We start from the raw sequence: 17,163 nt of genomic DNA, 5'->3' as shown, positions 1-17,163 counted from the left end.
ATGCATGCATTTGTATCAACCAAATGGCCTTTCTTATGTATGGTTGCGTATCATCTTGTGAGTGAGTCTCAGCTCTGTATGACTTCCCTCCTTCCTTCCAGTTTTCTGATGTTAAACCTGTATTTCTTGCTTTTAACCCTGTCATCATGACAGGAACATCGGAACAGAAGGAGGCCATTCAGCTCCTTGAGTCTGTTCTGCCATTCAGTGAGATTAAGGCTGATCTGTGACCTAGCCCCATATACCTAAGTTTGGCACATATTGCTTTAATATCTTTGCTTAACAAAATAATTCTCTCAGATCTAAAGCTAATGACTGATCTAACATCCACTGCCATTTGTAGAAGAACATTACAAACATCTACAACCCTTTGCATGTAGAAGTTCTTCCCAACAACACTCCTGAATGGTCTGTCCCTAATTCTCAGATTATTCCCCCTAGTTCTAGAATCCCCAACCTGTGAAAATGGTTCATCTTTATCTACCATGTCTTTTCCTGCTAATATCTTGAAGACTTCAATCAGATCACCCTTAACCTTCTAAACTCTGGAGGAAATAGGCCTAATTTGTATAATCTCTCCTGTTATGGATCAGGCCCAACCCCTCAAAAGATTTTTAAGCAGGTAGCCCAGGCGGGAGCTTTGCTATTTGTTTTTGGTAAGTGTATAGTGGATATTCCTGGAGTGAATCAGCTGGTCTGACTGCCAAGTTTTAAACAAACAGAATTTATTTATAAAATTATGGAATAAAACACAAAGAACAGAAAATGGATTACCGGATAACTTATCCTATCCAAACCTGACAGCTTATCCCAACTTCATGATGCTGTTCTGAAGATAGTTGCAACACTCCCCATAAACAGACCCTTTGCATAAAGATTAAAAATGACACAAACCACTTACAGGTTTCAAGTCAGAGAAGAGAGTTCATGAGCCTTTTTCACACATCCCTTGCTGCAACTGAATCTAATCTAGACGAAGGCTAGCTACGCAGCTAGCTGGACACTCCCCTTTGATTATACCAGTTTTTTTTAAGACACGAAAGCCTTAGGCCAGAAGCATTATCTGTTAGGGATAAACAAAAAGGCCCCAATGAACCATGCAAACTTTCGACATGTTGGAACCTTGGGTTGTTTCAAACCTTGCTGAAGAAACAACAATTTAACCTTGTCAAAGGAACAGGTTCATCACACTGCTCATAACTGAATCCCTGAAGTCCAGGTATCAATCTTATTAACCTACATTGCATTCCCTCCAAGACCAGTATTTCTTTTCCAAGGTGTGGTGCCCAGCTCTGCACTGAGCCTTCTATGTGGGGTCTGACAGGGTTTTTGTAGAGCTGCAGCATTAGTTCTGCATCTTTCTACTCCAGTCCTCTAGATATGATAGACTACTTAATTAGATAAATGATGTTAATGAGCCAGTGTTGGACTGGGGTGGACACAGTTAAAAATCACACGACATCAGGTTATAGTCCAACAGGTTTAATTGGAAGTTTTTGCTTCCAGAGTGTTACTTCTTCATCAGGTAAATGTGAAGCAGAATCTATTACAAAAGATTATCATGTCATGCAACTGAAATGATGTATTGAACAAACCTAGATCGTTGTTAAGTCTTTTGCCATTTAGAATGGGTTGCAGGTTTCGGTTCTTTAATATGTAAATCCCAGAACTTCTTTTAAGTCCCATTCTCGAGATAACTTAAGGTTTTGTAACAAAAGTGACATCTCAGCTCAGACAATACATTAAAGGTGTGAGGTTAGAGTCTGTCTGTATCCTTGAGTCAGACTGGTTCTATTTGCAATGTAGGGATATATAAAATGTTACATGGATTGACTGCCTACAGATTGTGATCTTTTTGAGCAAAATGGAATGTATCTACAAATATAATTCTGCAAACGCAAATTCATCTCATAGACTTACGCGTGTGTGTGTGCACACGCTCATATGCATGACAGAGAGAGAGTGTGTGTGCGTGTGAGTATGAGTGCACATGAGAGTGTTTGCATGTGTGACCCCACTACACTGTACACTCACGCACACACACACACTCTCACACAGACACACACACTCTTACATACTCACACACCCATGCAGACCCTCATACACATCCTATCTCTCATACACACACACATACACTCACCCATACTCACACCCACCCCACACATCCTCTCACAGGCTCATACTCCATCACACTCACACACACACTTTACCAAGCACATACACATGCACACTCTCCCTCTCTCTCATGCACACAGACATATATAAGTCTATGGGGTGAATTTGCATTTGCAGAATTATATTTGCAGCCACATTCTATTTTGCTCAAAAAGCACACAATCTGCAGGCAGTCAATCCATGTAATATTTTATAAATTCCTAATTTGGAAATAGAACCAATCTGACTCAAGATTGGCAGACAGATATACTCTAACCTCACACCTTTAATGCATTATCTAAGCTGAGATGTCTCTTTTTTTTTTATAAAACCCTAAATTATCTTGAGAATGTGACTTTAAAGAACTTCTGGGATTTACTTATTAAAGAACCGAAAGCTGCAACCCATTCTAAAAGGTGAAAGACTTAACAACAGTCCAGGTTTGTTCAATATATCATTTCAGTTGCATAACACTGTAATCTTTTGCTATAAATTCTGTGTCTTATGGTCCTGCACCACAGCCACCTGATGAAGGAGCAGTGCACAGAAAGCTCGTGCTTCCAAATAAACCTGTTGAACTAAAACCTGGTGTTGTGTGATTTTTAACTTTACCGAGATAAAGGCCGACCTATTACACTCTCAACCTGCAAAACCTGTACTAAAAAAAGAATGACTTTATTTGCCAAGGCAACAAGCCTAATGTATTAGTAAAAGGTTTTATATTATTATTATCCTGGGGTCTGAATCTTCCAGGCAGTCATTTACTTTATGAATCTGCCCTTTTATGGAGTGATGTTCACTTACTCAACGCTACACTCAATCCTAATGTTATGAGTAGCCAGAACCCTGGATGAGTGTTCCCTTTCTATCTCAGGGCACTGAGATCTATTGGTACAACCAGTAACCGAGCTGAATTCAGCTCAGTACCAGATAGATCAGCACCAGTGAAAAAAACCAGCTGACCCATTGGGAAGCTTGTATTCCCATCTTTAACTCCATCCCAACTTTGATCATATGCAGTCAGATAACTGGCTTCTCATAATATTAGCGTTTAAATCATATTTTTATGACTTGCTGCTATTTTGATGGAAGCTGTATCTACTGAAAATATGAATGTATGCATGTATGTGATTTGCCAGTGTATCCAGCCAGTCGCACACTATCATGTTGATTTATAATATTGATACGTCCTCCTTTGCAGCCAAATGTTTACAGACAAACAAAGGAGGTTATTGTAAAATAAAGAACTGTGGGTGCTGGCAATCTGAAACAAGCAGAAATCACTGGAGAAACTCAGGAGGTCTGGCAGCATCAGAAGCGAGAGAAACAGTTAATCTTTCAGGTCCAGTGTCCCGGCTTCAGAACTGATGGTAGTGAGGAAAAGTTGGTATATTGTATATGGCTGAAGACAGGAGGGCAGGGGTAAAGAAATAAGCGATAAATGGAGACGGTGACTAAAAGACATGGACAGTTCAGGTCCTGAATTGATTACAGTGCTCCAACAAGACTCATCACAAGCTGAAAGAACAGCATCCCATTTTCCACGTTGGGCACTTGCAGCCTTCAGGACTCAATATTGAGTTCAATAATTTTAGGGTATGGACATCTTCTTCCATGACATCTACAGATTCCCACACCCCAGGACCTATCATAACATAGGCTGCTTTTAGCACATCCAACCCATTTTCATGTACTACTGGTTCCCATTATCAGTTTTTATTTCTCCCTGGCTCACCATTACCAATCCCTTTGTCTAACTGTCTTTCTCTTCCTCTAGGCACTGATCCACCTATCACTTACTCTTTTACCTTCCTGACCTCCACCCCCTGTCTTTAGCACATATACCAATCATTTCCTAGCTACCATCAGTTCTGAAGAAGGATCATAGAGTCTTAGAGATGTACAGCACTGAAACAGAACCTTTGGTCCAACTCGTCCATACTGACCAGATATCCTAAATTAATCTAGCTCCATTTGCCAGCACTTGGCCATATCCCTCTGAACCCTTCCTATTCATGTACCAGATGCCTTGTAATTGTACCAGCCTCCATCACTTCCTCTGGCATCTCATTCCATACACGCACCACCCTCTCCATGAAAAAGCTGCCCCTGAGGTCCCTTTTAAATCTTTCCCCTCTCACCCTAAACATATGTCTTCTAGTTCTGGTCTCGCCCATCCCAGGGAAAAGACCTTGTCTATTGATCCTATCTGGGCCATTCATGATTTTATAAAACTGTATAATAAGGTTCCCCCCACCAACCCCAGCCTCCAATGCTCCAGGGAAAACAGCCCTAGCCAATTCAGCCTCTTCCTATAGCTCAAACCTTCCAATCTTGGCAACATCCTTGTAAATTTTTTTTGAACCCTTTCAAGTTTCACTGTACCTGAAACATTAACTCTATTTCTCTTGCCACAGATGCTGCCAGGACAGCTGAATTTCTCCAGTAATTTCAGTTTTTGAGAAGGTTATAGTTTTAGTTCTTTTTAGATCTGCGGCATTTCTTTGCACACCTGACCTGCTATTTCTTTCTTCACAGCCTCTGCATTCACTGAGCGCTATTTTGGTACACTCAGCAGAGCTGACAGAGGGTATGGGGTAAGTTCAATGAAACTTCACCTAGATTTTTGGACTCTTTTCCACTAGTTAATCATGCCTATTACAGGGGTTTTCATTCAATGTGCTGCACCTGAGCACAGAGCCTAGACAAGCCCCCTTTAGTGTGAGTTTGATAATGGAGTGGGTGCCTCAATCTCCACAATACACCCAACTGCAAATTCTCTTAATCACACTGATGTGCTGGCCTGCCTCTGATTATATCTTTCCTTTTCTTCTTGGCATTTCAGCCCCTGAAGAGATAATAAACATTTCATGAAGTATATGAAGCTTTCCATTTGTTAATAATTCTGCATTCTTCTCTGATATCCCTTTAATTAAGAAGATTTGGCAGATAGCTTTAATCCACTTTGCTTGGATATTTAGCTCAGTGTTCCGAATGGGTCAGTGAGTTTAATTGAATATCATTGAAGCCAACATAATACTTGCCAATAATCATGAATGCCACATTAAGGCTATTACTTTGTTGAATTACACAAAGCAGGGGCATGCAGTAATCTTTCTGACTTCTACAGTAATTCATTGCTCGCTGTTCCAAAAGACCTTTTTAAAAGTTTGAGCTATTAAACCATCTGCCTGTTCAAATAGATTTTACAGATTCCATGGTGCTATTTCAAAGGAGAGCTGGAGAGTTACCATCAATGTGCTTGCCACTATTTATCCCTCAATTAACACCACTTGCAACACAATTATCTGATCATTAGCACATGCTGTTTGGGAGCCTTGCATCATAAAATCATAATGAAGAGACCCTTCAGCCCATCAAGTCTGGGCCACCATTCTACTGGAATTTTCCGAGGACAAAACATAGTGGAGTTGATAAAGGGGGAACAAATGGATGTGGTTTATTTGGACCTTCAGAAGACTTTTGATAGGTCCCATGTGAGAGATTAACACTTAAATTGAAAGCACATGGAATTGGAGGTAATGTTCATGGATAGCAAACTGCGATATTGGCAGGCAAGGAAACAAAGAGCAGGAAAAACAGGTCTTTTTCAGGCAATGACTGGTGTGGAACCACAGAGATCAGTGCTTGAACTCCTACTCACACTTCGAATGAATGATTTAGATGAAGGAACTCAATGTAATATCTTCACATTTGGAGGCACCACAAAACTGAGTTGGAGAGTATACTGTGGGGAAGATGCAGAGATGCTTCATTGTAATTTGGGCAGGCTGAGTGAATGTGTAAATGCATGGCAGATGCAGTATCATGTGAATAAATATGAGCTTAGCCACTTTCAGTAGCAAAAACAGGGAAGCAAATTATTATCTGAATAGCAGTAGATTAGAAAAGGGCAAGATGCAATGATCCCTGTGTGTCCTTGTACACCTGTGGCTGCAGGAGCAGCAGACAGTGAAAACGGCAAATGTTGTCCTTCATAGTGAGCTGATTCGAGTACAGGAGTAGGGTGGTCTTATTGCAATTCTATAGTACCTTGGGGAGACCATACTGGAGTATTGAGTGCAGTTGTGTCTCCTTATCTGAGGAAGGATGTACTGGCAATAGAGGGAGTGCAACAAAGGTTTACCAGACTGATTCCTGGGATGGAAATGTGTTGCTGGAAAAGCGCAGCAGGTCAGGCAGCATCCAGGGAACAGGAGAATCGACGTTTCGGGCATTAGCCCTTCTTCAGAAGAAGGGCTAATGCCCGAAACGTCGATTCTCCTGTTCCCTGGATGCTGCCTGACCTGCTGCGCTTTTCCAGCAACACATTTCCATCTCTGATCTCCAGCATCTGCAGACCTCACTTTCTCCTCAATGATTCCTGGGATGGCAGGACTGGCGTATGAGGAGAGACTGGATCAGTTAGGGCTATATTTACTTGAGTTTAGAAGAATCAAGGGGAGGTCTCACAGAAATGTATAAAATTCTAACAGAATGAGATAGGGTAAGCACAGGATGTTCTCAATAGCCCAGGAGCCTAGAACCGCAGGCCACAGTCTAAAGATGCAGAGTAAGCCATTTAGGACTTAGATGAGGAGAAACTTCTTCACCCAGAGAATGGAATTCTCTGCCACAAAAAGCAGTTGAGGCTGAAGCATCAAATATTTTCAAGAACGCAACAGAAATAATTCTTAATGCTAAAGGGATCAATGGGTACAGGGAGAAAGCAGGAACTGGGTTGGATGTCTGGCAATGATCATATTGAATGGTGGAACTGGCTTGAAGAGCTAAGTAACCTACACCTGCTCCTGGTTTCTATATTTCTATGTGCCTCATCTTATGCACAGATGGACTGTATGTTGCAAATTTATTAAGTATGTTCTTAAGGCTGTTTGATGAGTTAATTTTTATGCAGTTTTAGCTTGGTGAAGGTAAAGAGACCATAATCTTACCAGACCATAGAACTGCTCTCTCATTCGAGACTGACAAATGGTGGTGGTGAGTGGAAAGGTTGAAAAAGAGAATTCTTCATAATAACATCAGCCAATGCAGAAATTAAACCCATGCTATTGGCATTTTTCTGTATTGTAAACCAGCTATCCAGTCAACTGAGCTAACCAATCTCCTTTTCTAGCTTGCTAGACTTTCTCAAAAAAGTTTATTTCTTTTAAAAACTGATCCCATGAGGTTCAGCTCCCTTGAATTCACCTGCTAAGAATGGAAGTGATTTGATTTCCAGACAGCAAGTTGTTACCTGCCCATTGTACCCATTACAAAAGCCCCCCCAGAGTGGATATATCTGTTTTGCTGAGTGAGAGAGATTAATGTGAATGTATTTAGAGCTGGTGAATGGTTATTTGGCTAAAAACAAATTGCAGCCTGCATAGAATTATGGGACACTGGCAGGAAGAGGTTAAAGGGATGAAGAACATTCTTTGGAAAGTTAAAAGTACATTAGACCGTATAAGTAAAGGTAACTATTACTACCATGTCAGTTTGGTACAGTGAGCAGGTAGAAGTCCTTGTATCTCAGTAGGGATTTGATTTTCCTGCGCAAAAGACCATAATAAATAACTAGTCACATTTGCTCAAGAACTGCTGACTACAGTGGTAACTTTTACAGGCAAGGGGAGGTGGGTTTGCACATATTCAGGTAGTTAGGTCCCCTAAAGGTGACATCAGTTTGGGATCCCAGCATTAACCTGCCTTCTCCCAGGTTTATGTTAATTGAAGAGGAGAGGGACACCTCCTTGGGATGAAAAGAAAGAGCAATGAAAAGAAAGAGCAATTAAAAGCACTGAGATTTGGTGTTAGCTGCAGCTTTAGCATCAACTTTACCCGTGCATTCGGGATTTCCCAAGCAGAGCAGCTGGCCTGGGAACTGTCAGCAGGGTCAGAATCACTGTGGGGCCAGCTTCCTCAGTGAAACTAACAGGTTGCGGAGACTTTGATCAGTGATATTGAAGTGCTCCAGCCATGGTCAGTGATGGGCCTCTGTTCCAGTGCTCCCATAGCCTCAAATACAGCTTGGCAGGTCCCGACCAACTGCCTGGAAGGCATTACACAAATGTTTGGTTACACTTCCCTGCACGGGAGCAGCTGGAACACTCCACTGTCCATCTCTGACGAGGGACAAGAGAAGCGACAGTACTGCCCATAGCAACAATTCTCCTTCTCCTCCACCACAGGGCAAATGGGGTGAGAGTCCCTGCTTGATTGTTGCCACATTTACAGTGAAGAGTGTTGTTTTGAGTCCTATATAGCCAGATCGTACCATACAAAGTGCATCAAGGTAGCAGAACAAAGTGCAGACTACAGTGTTACAGCCACAAAGAAGGTGCAGAGAGAGAGATCAGAATTAATATTTGAGAGGTTCATTCAGAAATCTGATAAAAGCAAGGAAGAAGCGGTTCTTGAATCTGTTCAGTGGCAGTTGAGGGTCAGTTTTCCCCAAGTGTCCGTGCACTGGCGCCTCACACTGTCACAGCAGGAGGCCACTGGCATCTGCAACCCTCCTGGAACATCATCCCTTCCTGGTGGAGCAACTGGATCAGCACTGCCACCCTCCCCCAGACTCCATCCACTTCAACCCTTGACCCTGCAATGCACCAGGTTGGGTGTATTCTTCGCCTGCAGAGAGAGAGAGAGAGAAAAAAGAGACTAGAGAGGTGTAAGTGTTTGTAATGACTTGTATAGGAAGAAGGGACTATGACTGTGAGGCATGTGAAAGGGCAATGGCAATAGATAAGTGTTGGCTGTTCAGATGGGGAGGTGAGAGAGTTCTTCAAGAAAGAGGAATGAATGGAACTGCAAGATGTGTCGATCTGAACAATGCTACGTAGGAGAATACTGATGTAATAACATTGAACCCACTTCCATTTAGAAGGACGAGGGCAGCAGATACATGGGAACACCACCACCAACAAGTCATTCACCATCCTGACTTAGAAATATATCTTCCCCTCGAGGATCAGAGGATGAGGGGTAACCATAAAGAAGTTTAAAAAATCAGGGGAGGGGGAATGGATAGGGTGAATAGTCTGTTCCCCAGGATAGGAGAGTCTAAAATGTAGAGAGCCTAGGTTTAAGGTGAGAGGAGAAAAATTTAAAAGGGACCTATGAGGCAACTTTTTTCACATCGAGGGTGGATGTGTATGGAATGAGCTGCCAGAGGAAGTGGTGGAAGCTGGTACAATTACAATATTTAAAAGGCATCTGGCTGGGTGTATGAATAGGAAGGGTTTATCATAGAATCGTAGAATTGCTACAGTGTGGAAACAGGCCATTTGACAAAACAAGTCCACACTGACCCTCCAAAGAGTATCCAGAAAGTTTAGAGGGATATGGGCCAAGTGCTGGCCAATGGGACTAGATTAATGTAGAATATCTGGTTGGCATTGACAAGTTGGACAGAAGGGTCTGTTTCCGTGCCGTACATCTCCATGACTATGAGTCTGTATCGACATTCGTTTATAATTGTTGGGTGAAAATCCTGAAATTCCCTCCCTAACAACAATGTGGGTCAACCTACAGTGTATGGGCTGCATTGGCTTGAGAAGACAGTTCATCATCACCAGTTAACTCGCATTGGGCAATAAATATTGGCCAGCGAGGGACATCCATATCCCATGAGCAAACAAGTGAACTGCTCACCTAGTCTGGCCTACATGTGAGTCAAGACCCACAGCAATGAGGTTGGCCCTTAATAATGAGAGATGGACAAGAAATGGTGGTCTACTCAGCAATCCCACTTCCCATTGACAGTTAAAACATAAACAAATGGTTCCACTATTCCAGTTGGAACCAATTTCCAAGGATTTCAGCCATCCTGTCTGACAGGAGCTCCCTCCTCAGGACACTTGCTTCAGTGTGAACTTTGATTTGTTAAATCAAAGCATTCTGTTGGAGCCAATTTCTGACACTTCAACATTTCTCCTTTTGCAAAGAAATCCCTATACCAGCTGTGAGCCTTCAATGTTTTGTTTCTAAGAATGGGAGATCTTGTGGAGAGATAAATTGCTGCAAAATGGAAATTTACTTTTAGTTTACTATAGGAAAGGGACAGTAGAAGTATAAGCAGCAAATGGGGGACAAGACAGCATCTGTGAAAATACAGTGTTAATATTTCAGGCTACACTAATACATTACAATATCAGTAATTAGACAGATCTACTCAGTGTACCTGGTCTCAATTAGATCGACTTCTGTTGCTTGACTAGAATAGAAAAGCCTGAAGAAGGGCTCATGCCCGAAACATCAATTCTCCTGCTCCTCGGATGCTGCCTGGCCTGCTGTGTTTTTCCAGCACCACATTTTTCAACTCTGGTCTCCAGCATCTGCAGTCCTCGCTTTCTCCTAGAAAAGAAAGGCTTCAGATTCAAGATGGTAACTTCCGATCACTAATTATAAACACATTGCATCATCAAGCACCAACATGTCTTCCTGCTTCATTTGTAGATGTCGGAATTAGAATATCGAGTGACCCGACTCCAAGAGGAAGAATTGCTGCTAATCCATGGAACTGCAGATGGTAAGAGTGTGGACAAGTGAAATTCCATGAGTTCTCAGTAACAATCTCTGACCTGAAATCGTGTGGGGAGGGTTTCTGTGGGAGGGCTCAGACATCTGCTCACTGTCGGGGTGATCAATCAGTGCTGATCTACCGTGGCTGAACCTTAGCAAAGCTTGGCTGTTCCTCAAATGGTGGCTATTTGGGGTTTTTGAGGTTCAGTTGCAGGCAATCATTTTGCTCAGAATTCCTCTGCTCTTTGACCATTCAGCCTCAATTGTCGGCTTACACACAGCCAGGAAAGGTCTTTACATGGAGAGCACAGCTCAGGCACAATGAGCCAAAAGCCACTTGCTGCACTGTCATGACTTTGTGATTCTGAGGAAGAGTTAGAGACAAGGGTTAAAATTGAGGGAGCAAGAAATTTTCCAACATTTAACTTTCTTTAACACAATTAAGAAAAGGACCTAAAATCACTAGACATAGGCCATGATAATGTTCAACTCCACTTTCCTGCTTTTTCTCTGTAACTTGATTAGATTAAACTACTTACAGTGTGGAAACAGGTCCTTCGGCCCAACAAGTCCACACCGACTCTCTGAAGAGCAACCCACCCATGACCCATTCTCCTCTTTCCCTAACACTGCGGGCAATTTAGCATGGCCAATTCACCTGACCCGCACATCTTTGGACTGTGGGAGGAAACCGGAGCACCCGGAGGAAACCCGGGGAGAATGTGCAAACTCCATACAGACAGTTGCCTGAGGCGGGAGGCATTACAGAGGGCCCTGGATAATTTTGTGGATCAACATTGTATACAAGGGGATGGGGAAGAGGCAGGAGATTTACACTGGGTAATCATGATTGTTTAAAGAGCCAATGCAAACACACTGGGCTGAATGGCTTCCTTCTGCTCCACTCCACTGCTGTGATTGAGTGTGATGGTATAGGTGCCAATCCACTTCCTGCCATTTCTGGATGCAGTAGAGAGGGAAAACTCTGCCTCCATGCAAGTCCTATTACATGGACATGGGATGCCCAGCAGCATTTAGGAAACACGAGAACCTGGCTCCAGAGGTATTGTGCTTTTTATGGCTGTTCCCACGAGCATGGAAGAGAAGGAATGCTCCCCTTCCCTCATGTCCTTCAGGAAAGCCCACTGACTCCTTGCTGCCCACAGCAGCCTCTCATAGTAACAGTAATCAGTGACCTGTTCTCAGCCAATCCCCAGGCTCTTACACCATTGTCACTGCAGGCAAGGGAAACAGAAGGAGAAATATTCAATGAGAACCATTTGTTAAATTAGCCAAGCCTCCCCTCACCCTTCCCAAATCCCTAGGAACGTCAGGGTTCATAGATCCAGATCCATGAGATGGATTCCCAAGGCTTACACCCTTAAATGTTAAACTTCTCTCGACTCAGCAGCTGACGCCAAGTTCATCTGAATGAGACCAAAGGTTCTTACAGCACTGCAGTAGTATCCCTACCTCTGAGCCTGGGTTCAAGTCCCACCTGCTCCAGAGATGTGTAATAACACATCTGGAGAGGATGATCAATAATACATGGAGGTATTTTGTGGTGAAATGGTTGTGTCCCTACCTCTATACCAAGGAACCTGGATTATAGTCCTACGCACTCCAGATATGTGTGGTAATGTCTCTGAACAGATTGATGAGAAACATCTAAGCTTGAGAAACAGCAGTGGAAAACAGATTAAACAGCATTAAAGCTATAGTCAAACCCTCTGATGTTAGGTTGCAAGAATCTTGATTGAAATATCCTTCAAAGAAACTCACAGCTGCCTAGCGAGAAACTCACTTTCACAGCCAACAGATACATAAATAATGCAGCGAGTTAGTCCCGATGTCAAATAGGCCTTGCTGGCTTCTTGTCCAATTGTGCTGCAAATCTCAACACTGCCCCCAACATTCAGACCACTATAAGATTCCGCCCTAAGACTCTATGCGCTGTATTTCCTCTCAGATTTGCAGGATTAATCTGAGAGGAATTCTGCTCTTGTGTTGAGTCTTGATTGAACAGACCTCAATTTCTTGAAGCAAGACTTGTTCCAGATTCTCCTCCATCACTGAGCTGCTTTTGGGTATGCTGAACCCTAAGTTTAAAATATTCAGCCCTATTGCACACTCAAGCTCTGTGTTTGCCCTGCTTCGAATGAAGTAGACTGAATTTGTTGTGGGACCTCTTCAATCGATCTGTACTCTCCAAACAAGATATAAATGAACAGGATAATGGCAGACAATTGGAAATGGCCATTTTAGATTCACACATTGAAATGTTCAGAAGTGTTAGACCTACTCACTGACAGCCAAATGATAATTATCTCACTAAGTCTCAACAGTTTGCTAAGAAAAGCAAGCTATCGTCCAATTACAGAAGTTTCAGTAATTTAAGGATGAGTGGTCTGATATATCACTATACATTTGGCTGCATTTTCGGATACAAGAAATGATAGAATCTTAGTTTGAACAGCAGTTCATTAAATGATAGATTACATCAAACTCAAGTCAGAAGTCTATTTCTCTTACAGGATGAGGGTAAATCTATATTTTACAAGCACAGCACAGTGAAAGCCTACAACAGGTTGTCCATGTTATGGACCAGATCGCACCCCCTCAAAATATTTTTAAGAAGGTAGCCTCGACGCCAACGTTTTCTTATTTTACAGATGGATGTGAAGTACTATGTTCCAGATACAATGTGACTGTGTTTTGCCTAACACAGAATAGTTTAACCAATTTATTTAAAAACTATAGTTAAAATACAAACAAAAGAAGGAGGAAATTAAAATAACTTAACTATTGGAAAACTTAACAGAATCATACATACAGTGCCTATTACTAATTAGCTGGTCTAATATAGTAGCATCCCATAAACACACCCCTTGGAAAAAAGGCAAATTCAGAAATATATTCTTGTATGCAGTTCTCCAATCTAGGAGGAAAAAAAGCATCAAGAGAAAATACAGAGAAAATAGCAGCCAGGAGACATTCACTGAAGTTTCCAACATGTTTGAGACTCCAAAGAGGCAGCATGGTGGCTCAGTAGTTAGCACAGCTGCCTCACAGCACCAGGGACCTGGGTTCGATTCTGGCCTTGGGTGACTGTCTGCTTGGAGTTTGCACATTCTCCCCATGTCCGGGTACTCCGTTTTCCTCCCGCAGTCCAAAAATGTGCAGGTTAGGTGGATTAGCCATGCTAAATTGCCCATAATGTTCAGGGATGAGTAGGTTAGGTGCATTAGTCAGGGGTGATGGTAGGGGAATGGGTTTGGGTGGGTTACTCTTTAGAGGGTCGGTGTGGACCGAAGGGCCTGATTCCATGCTGTTGGGATTCCATAAAACTGAATCTAAAACTAGTAAGCCTGATCTGTGAGAGCTGGCCACACCCAGGCTGCTTCTAATGTTCTAACTTTAAAAACATCCCAAAGCTTCACAAATTGTTTACTTTCTTAGAGACAATTTCTTTCAACCTCTGCCTTACAATCTCTCTTCAAAAATAAAAACTAGGACAAAATAATCTCTTAAATTGACAGCATCATCACATCCAGCATTGGAAGGAAGATGGTTTTGGGCACAGCACCCCAGTAAAGGATTTATTGGGAGAGGGTCGTATCCAGATCTTCTAGAATGGCTCCTGGAGCAAAAGAATTATAAGAGCTTCTGTTTCCCAGAATATGAAAAGTTCATGAGTAATATTATTGAGGGGTTAAAGATGACTGAAAGAATTGATTGATTGGGTACTTGGGGAGAAACTATTCGTTTGGGCAGTGACAAAAGGAAAATATATGTTAAAATTGAAGCCAGAACATTCATGGCTGTCATCAGGAAGCATTTCTTCACGAGGAAGATGGTGAAAATCTGGAACTTTGTCCGAAAATGTTGTTCGATCAATTGAAAATCTCAAATCTGAAATCATTATATTTTAGTTAAGCCAAGGGTATTAAGTGGTGGTAGAACTGCAGCAGGTAACTGGAGATTAACATACAGATCAGTCAGAATTGAAATGAATGGAGGAGGAGCTTTGAAAGGCTGAATGGGCCATTGGTATATTCCTCACATTTTGTAGATCTTCCTTGCTATCTGTTTTTTCTTCAAATCCTGATAATCTTGCTGTTTACTTCCACTATTTGTTTCCTTTACTTCAGCTTGCAGGACTTAGTTTGTATTGTTTTTCTATCTCATGACTGCATCTTTTCCTTTTTCAGAAACTGTCCATTTCCAACATACAGCAGATCTTATAACCCACTTAATCAGTGCAAAGGCTAACTATTCATTGCAGGTATGTTATGTTTGCCGTGCCTTACAGAGTTACTATATTGAATTATAAAGGATGGCTTTCCTTCGCAATCTACATGGTAGGATTTGAACTTGTGTACGCTGATTAATAATTTGGCTTGCTAGTTCACCAAAAACCCACAACCTCATGGGAGATATGGTGGCACAGTGGTTCAAACTGATGCTTAATGCTAATTCAGAGAAGCTGGTGGAATTTAAATTCTTAATAAATCTGGAATATAAAGGTCGTCCCAGTCATTGTGATCATGGCAACTATTGCTAGTTGTTATATTAAGAACAGATTGGTTCACTAAAGTTATTTGGGGTAGAAAATCTCATCCTTACATGGTCTGGCCTACGTATGACTCTAGATACACATCAATATAGTAGATTCCTAAATACCCTCTGAAATGACCTGACAAGCCACTCAGCTCAAGTTCAATTAGGGATGGACAGCCAATGCCAACCTAGACAGTGATACATCCCATGAAAGAATGAAGAAGAAGAAAAATTGTGTGGATTAAATGGAGGACCTAGATTGTTCTCCTTGGAACAGTGAAGGCTGAGAGGAGATGCGATAGAGATGTTTCAAGTCATTAATGGTTTGGAGAGCATAAATAAGGAGATGCTGTTTCCATTGGCTGAAGGGGTCAAAAGCAAAAGGGGACAGATTAACACTGATTGGCTGAAAAACCTGAGGGAACATGAAGAAAACAATGTAGTCAAACAATGTTTAGGATTTGTAATGACTGCCTGAAGACCAACAGAAAAATAATGTGTACAGCAAACTTTGGTTTAACTGGCACCTTAAATGAACCAGAACTCTCGATAAACCAGCATAAATTACATACCTCAAATAATGCAAAGTGTACTGCATTACCACAATCTTAAAGTAGTCCATTGAGAATATGAGAGACGAGGCTCTTTGCCAGAATGTTTTATTTAAGGCACAGTTGTATTATCATTTAAATGACTTATGCTGTAAATAAAGCGTAATAGTGATCTGTATAGCTTCCTGCAGTACATCTCTATTACTGAGTGTGTGTTTTTGTGTGGACCCTTGACTAATCAGAATATTTGATTTAGTTGCACATTCATGGTCCCATAGGTGCCAGTTAATAAAAAAATGTGGTTCACCTCTAAAATACGTATGCTTGAAGGAGAAAGAAAATCTTCGTGATACAATAAAGAGAGGGAGAGTGAGATTAATTGGACATGCTCTAAGAAGTTTCATCGATTCCCTACAGAGTGAAAGCAGACCACTCAGCCCAGTGCGTCCACACTGCCCCTATGAAGAGCATCCCAACCATAGAGTTAGACAGCACATAAATTGACCCTTTGGTCCAACCAGCCCATGCCAAACATAATCCCAAACTAAAAGAGTCCCATCTGCCTGCTCCTGGCCCATATCCCTACAAACCTTCTCTATTTATGTAACCACAAAATATCTTTTAAACATTGTAACTGTGTCCACATCCAGCACTTCCTCAGGAAGGTCATTCCACACTCGAACCTCCATCTGTGTAAAAGGATTTACCTCTTAGGTCTTTCTTAAGTCTCTCTCCTCTCACCTTAAGAATGTGCCCCCTAGACTTAAAATTCCCCAACTTATGGAAAAGACAACTACCATTAGCTCTATCCATACCTCTCTTTATTTTGTAAACTTCTGTCAGGTCACTTCTCAACCCCCTATACTCCAGTGAAAAATGTCCCAGCCTTCCTTTATAACTTGAGCCTTCTACACCCAGCAACATCCTGGTAAATCTCTTCTGAACCCTCTCCAGCTTGATAATATCCTTCCTATAACTGGGTGACCAAAACTAGTACTTACCCCATTACAGTATCCCTGTATTTCCCATGGTTAACCCAACTAGCCTGCACATCCTTGGACACTATGGACAATTTAGCAATGGCCAATTCACCTAACCTGCACATCTTTGGACTGTGGGATGGAACCAGAGTACCCTGAAGAAACCCATGCAGACACAGGGAGAATGTGAAAGCTCCACACAGACAATAGCCCAAGGCTGGAATTGAACCCAGGTCCCTGACATTGTGAGGCAGTAGTGCTAACCACTGAGCCACCATGCCATCTGTAAGGACTCTGTCCGATTTCCTCTTTCATAAAAGTGAGCAGTGATAACTTCACGCCTGTTTTAAGTTAAAATCTAGGCCTCGCTATACAAGGCAAGTTATTAGTGT

At 41.9% G+C, this 17,163-nt stretch overlaps 1 protein-coding gene across 5 annotated transcripts in view; it reads left to right on the top strand.

Annotated features, from left to right (window-relative positions):
- dpp6a (dipeptidyl-peptidase 6a) overlaps positions 1-17,163 on the top strand; it is a 1,528,415-nt gene that overhangs the window by 1,507,859 nt on the left and 3,393 nt on the right. For all 5 annotated transcript variants that reach the window (XM_043690726.2, XM_043690729.2, XM_043690724.2 and 2 more), the window contains exons 23-25: positions 4,693-4,751; positions 10,615-10,687; positions 14,892-14,965. In XM_043690726.2, coding sequence (XP_043546661.2) covers positions 4,693-4,751; positions 10,615-10,687; positions 14,892-14,965 — 206 coding nt within the window. The remainder of the gene's footprint in view (positions 1-4,692; positions 4,752-10,614; positions 10,688-14,891; positions 14,966-17,163) is intronic.

The sequence above is a fragment of the Chiloscyllium plagiosum genome, unplaced genomic scaffold (assembly GCF_037043375.1).
Source record: "Chiloscyllium plagiosum isolate Xiang-an unplaced genomic scaffold, Cpla_swu_hap1 HiC_scaffold_5, whole genome shotgun sequence".
Lineage (NCBI taxonomy): Eukaryota > Metazoa > Chordata > Chondrichthyes > Orectolobiformes > Hemiscylliidae > Chiloscyllium > Chiloscyllium plagiosum.
This window is presented reverse-complemented; position numbering and strand designations above follow the sequence as displayed.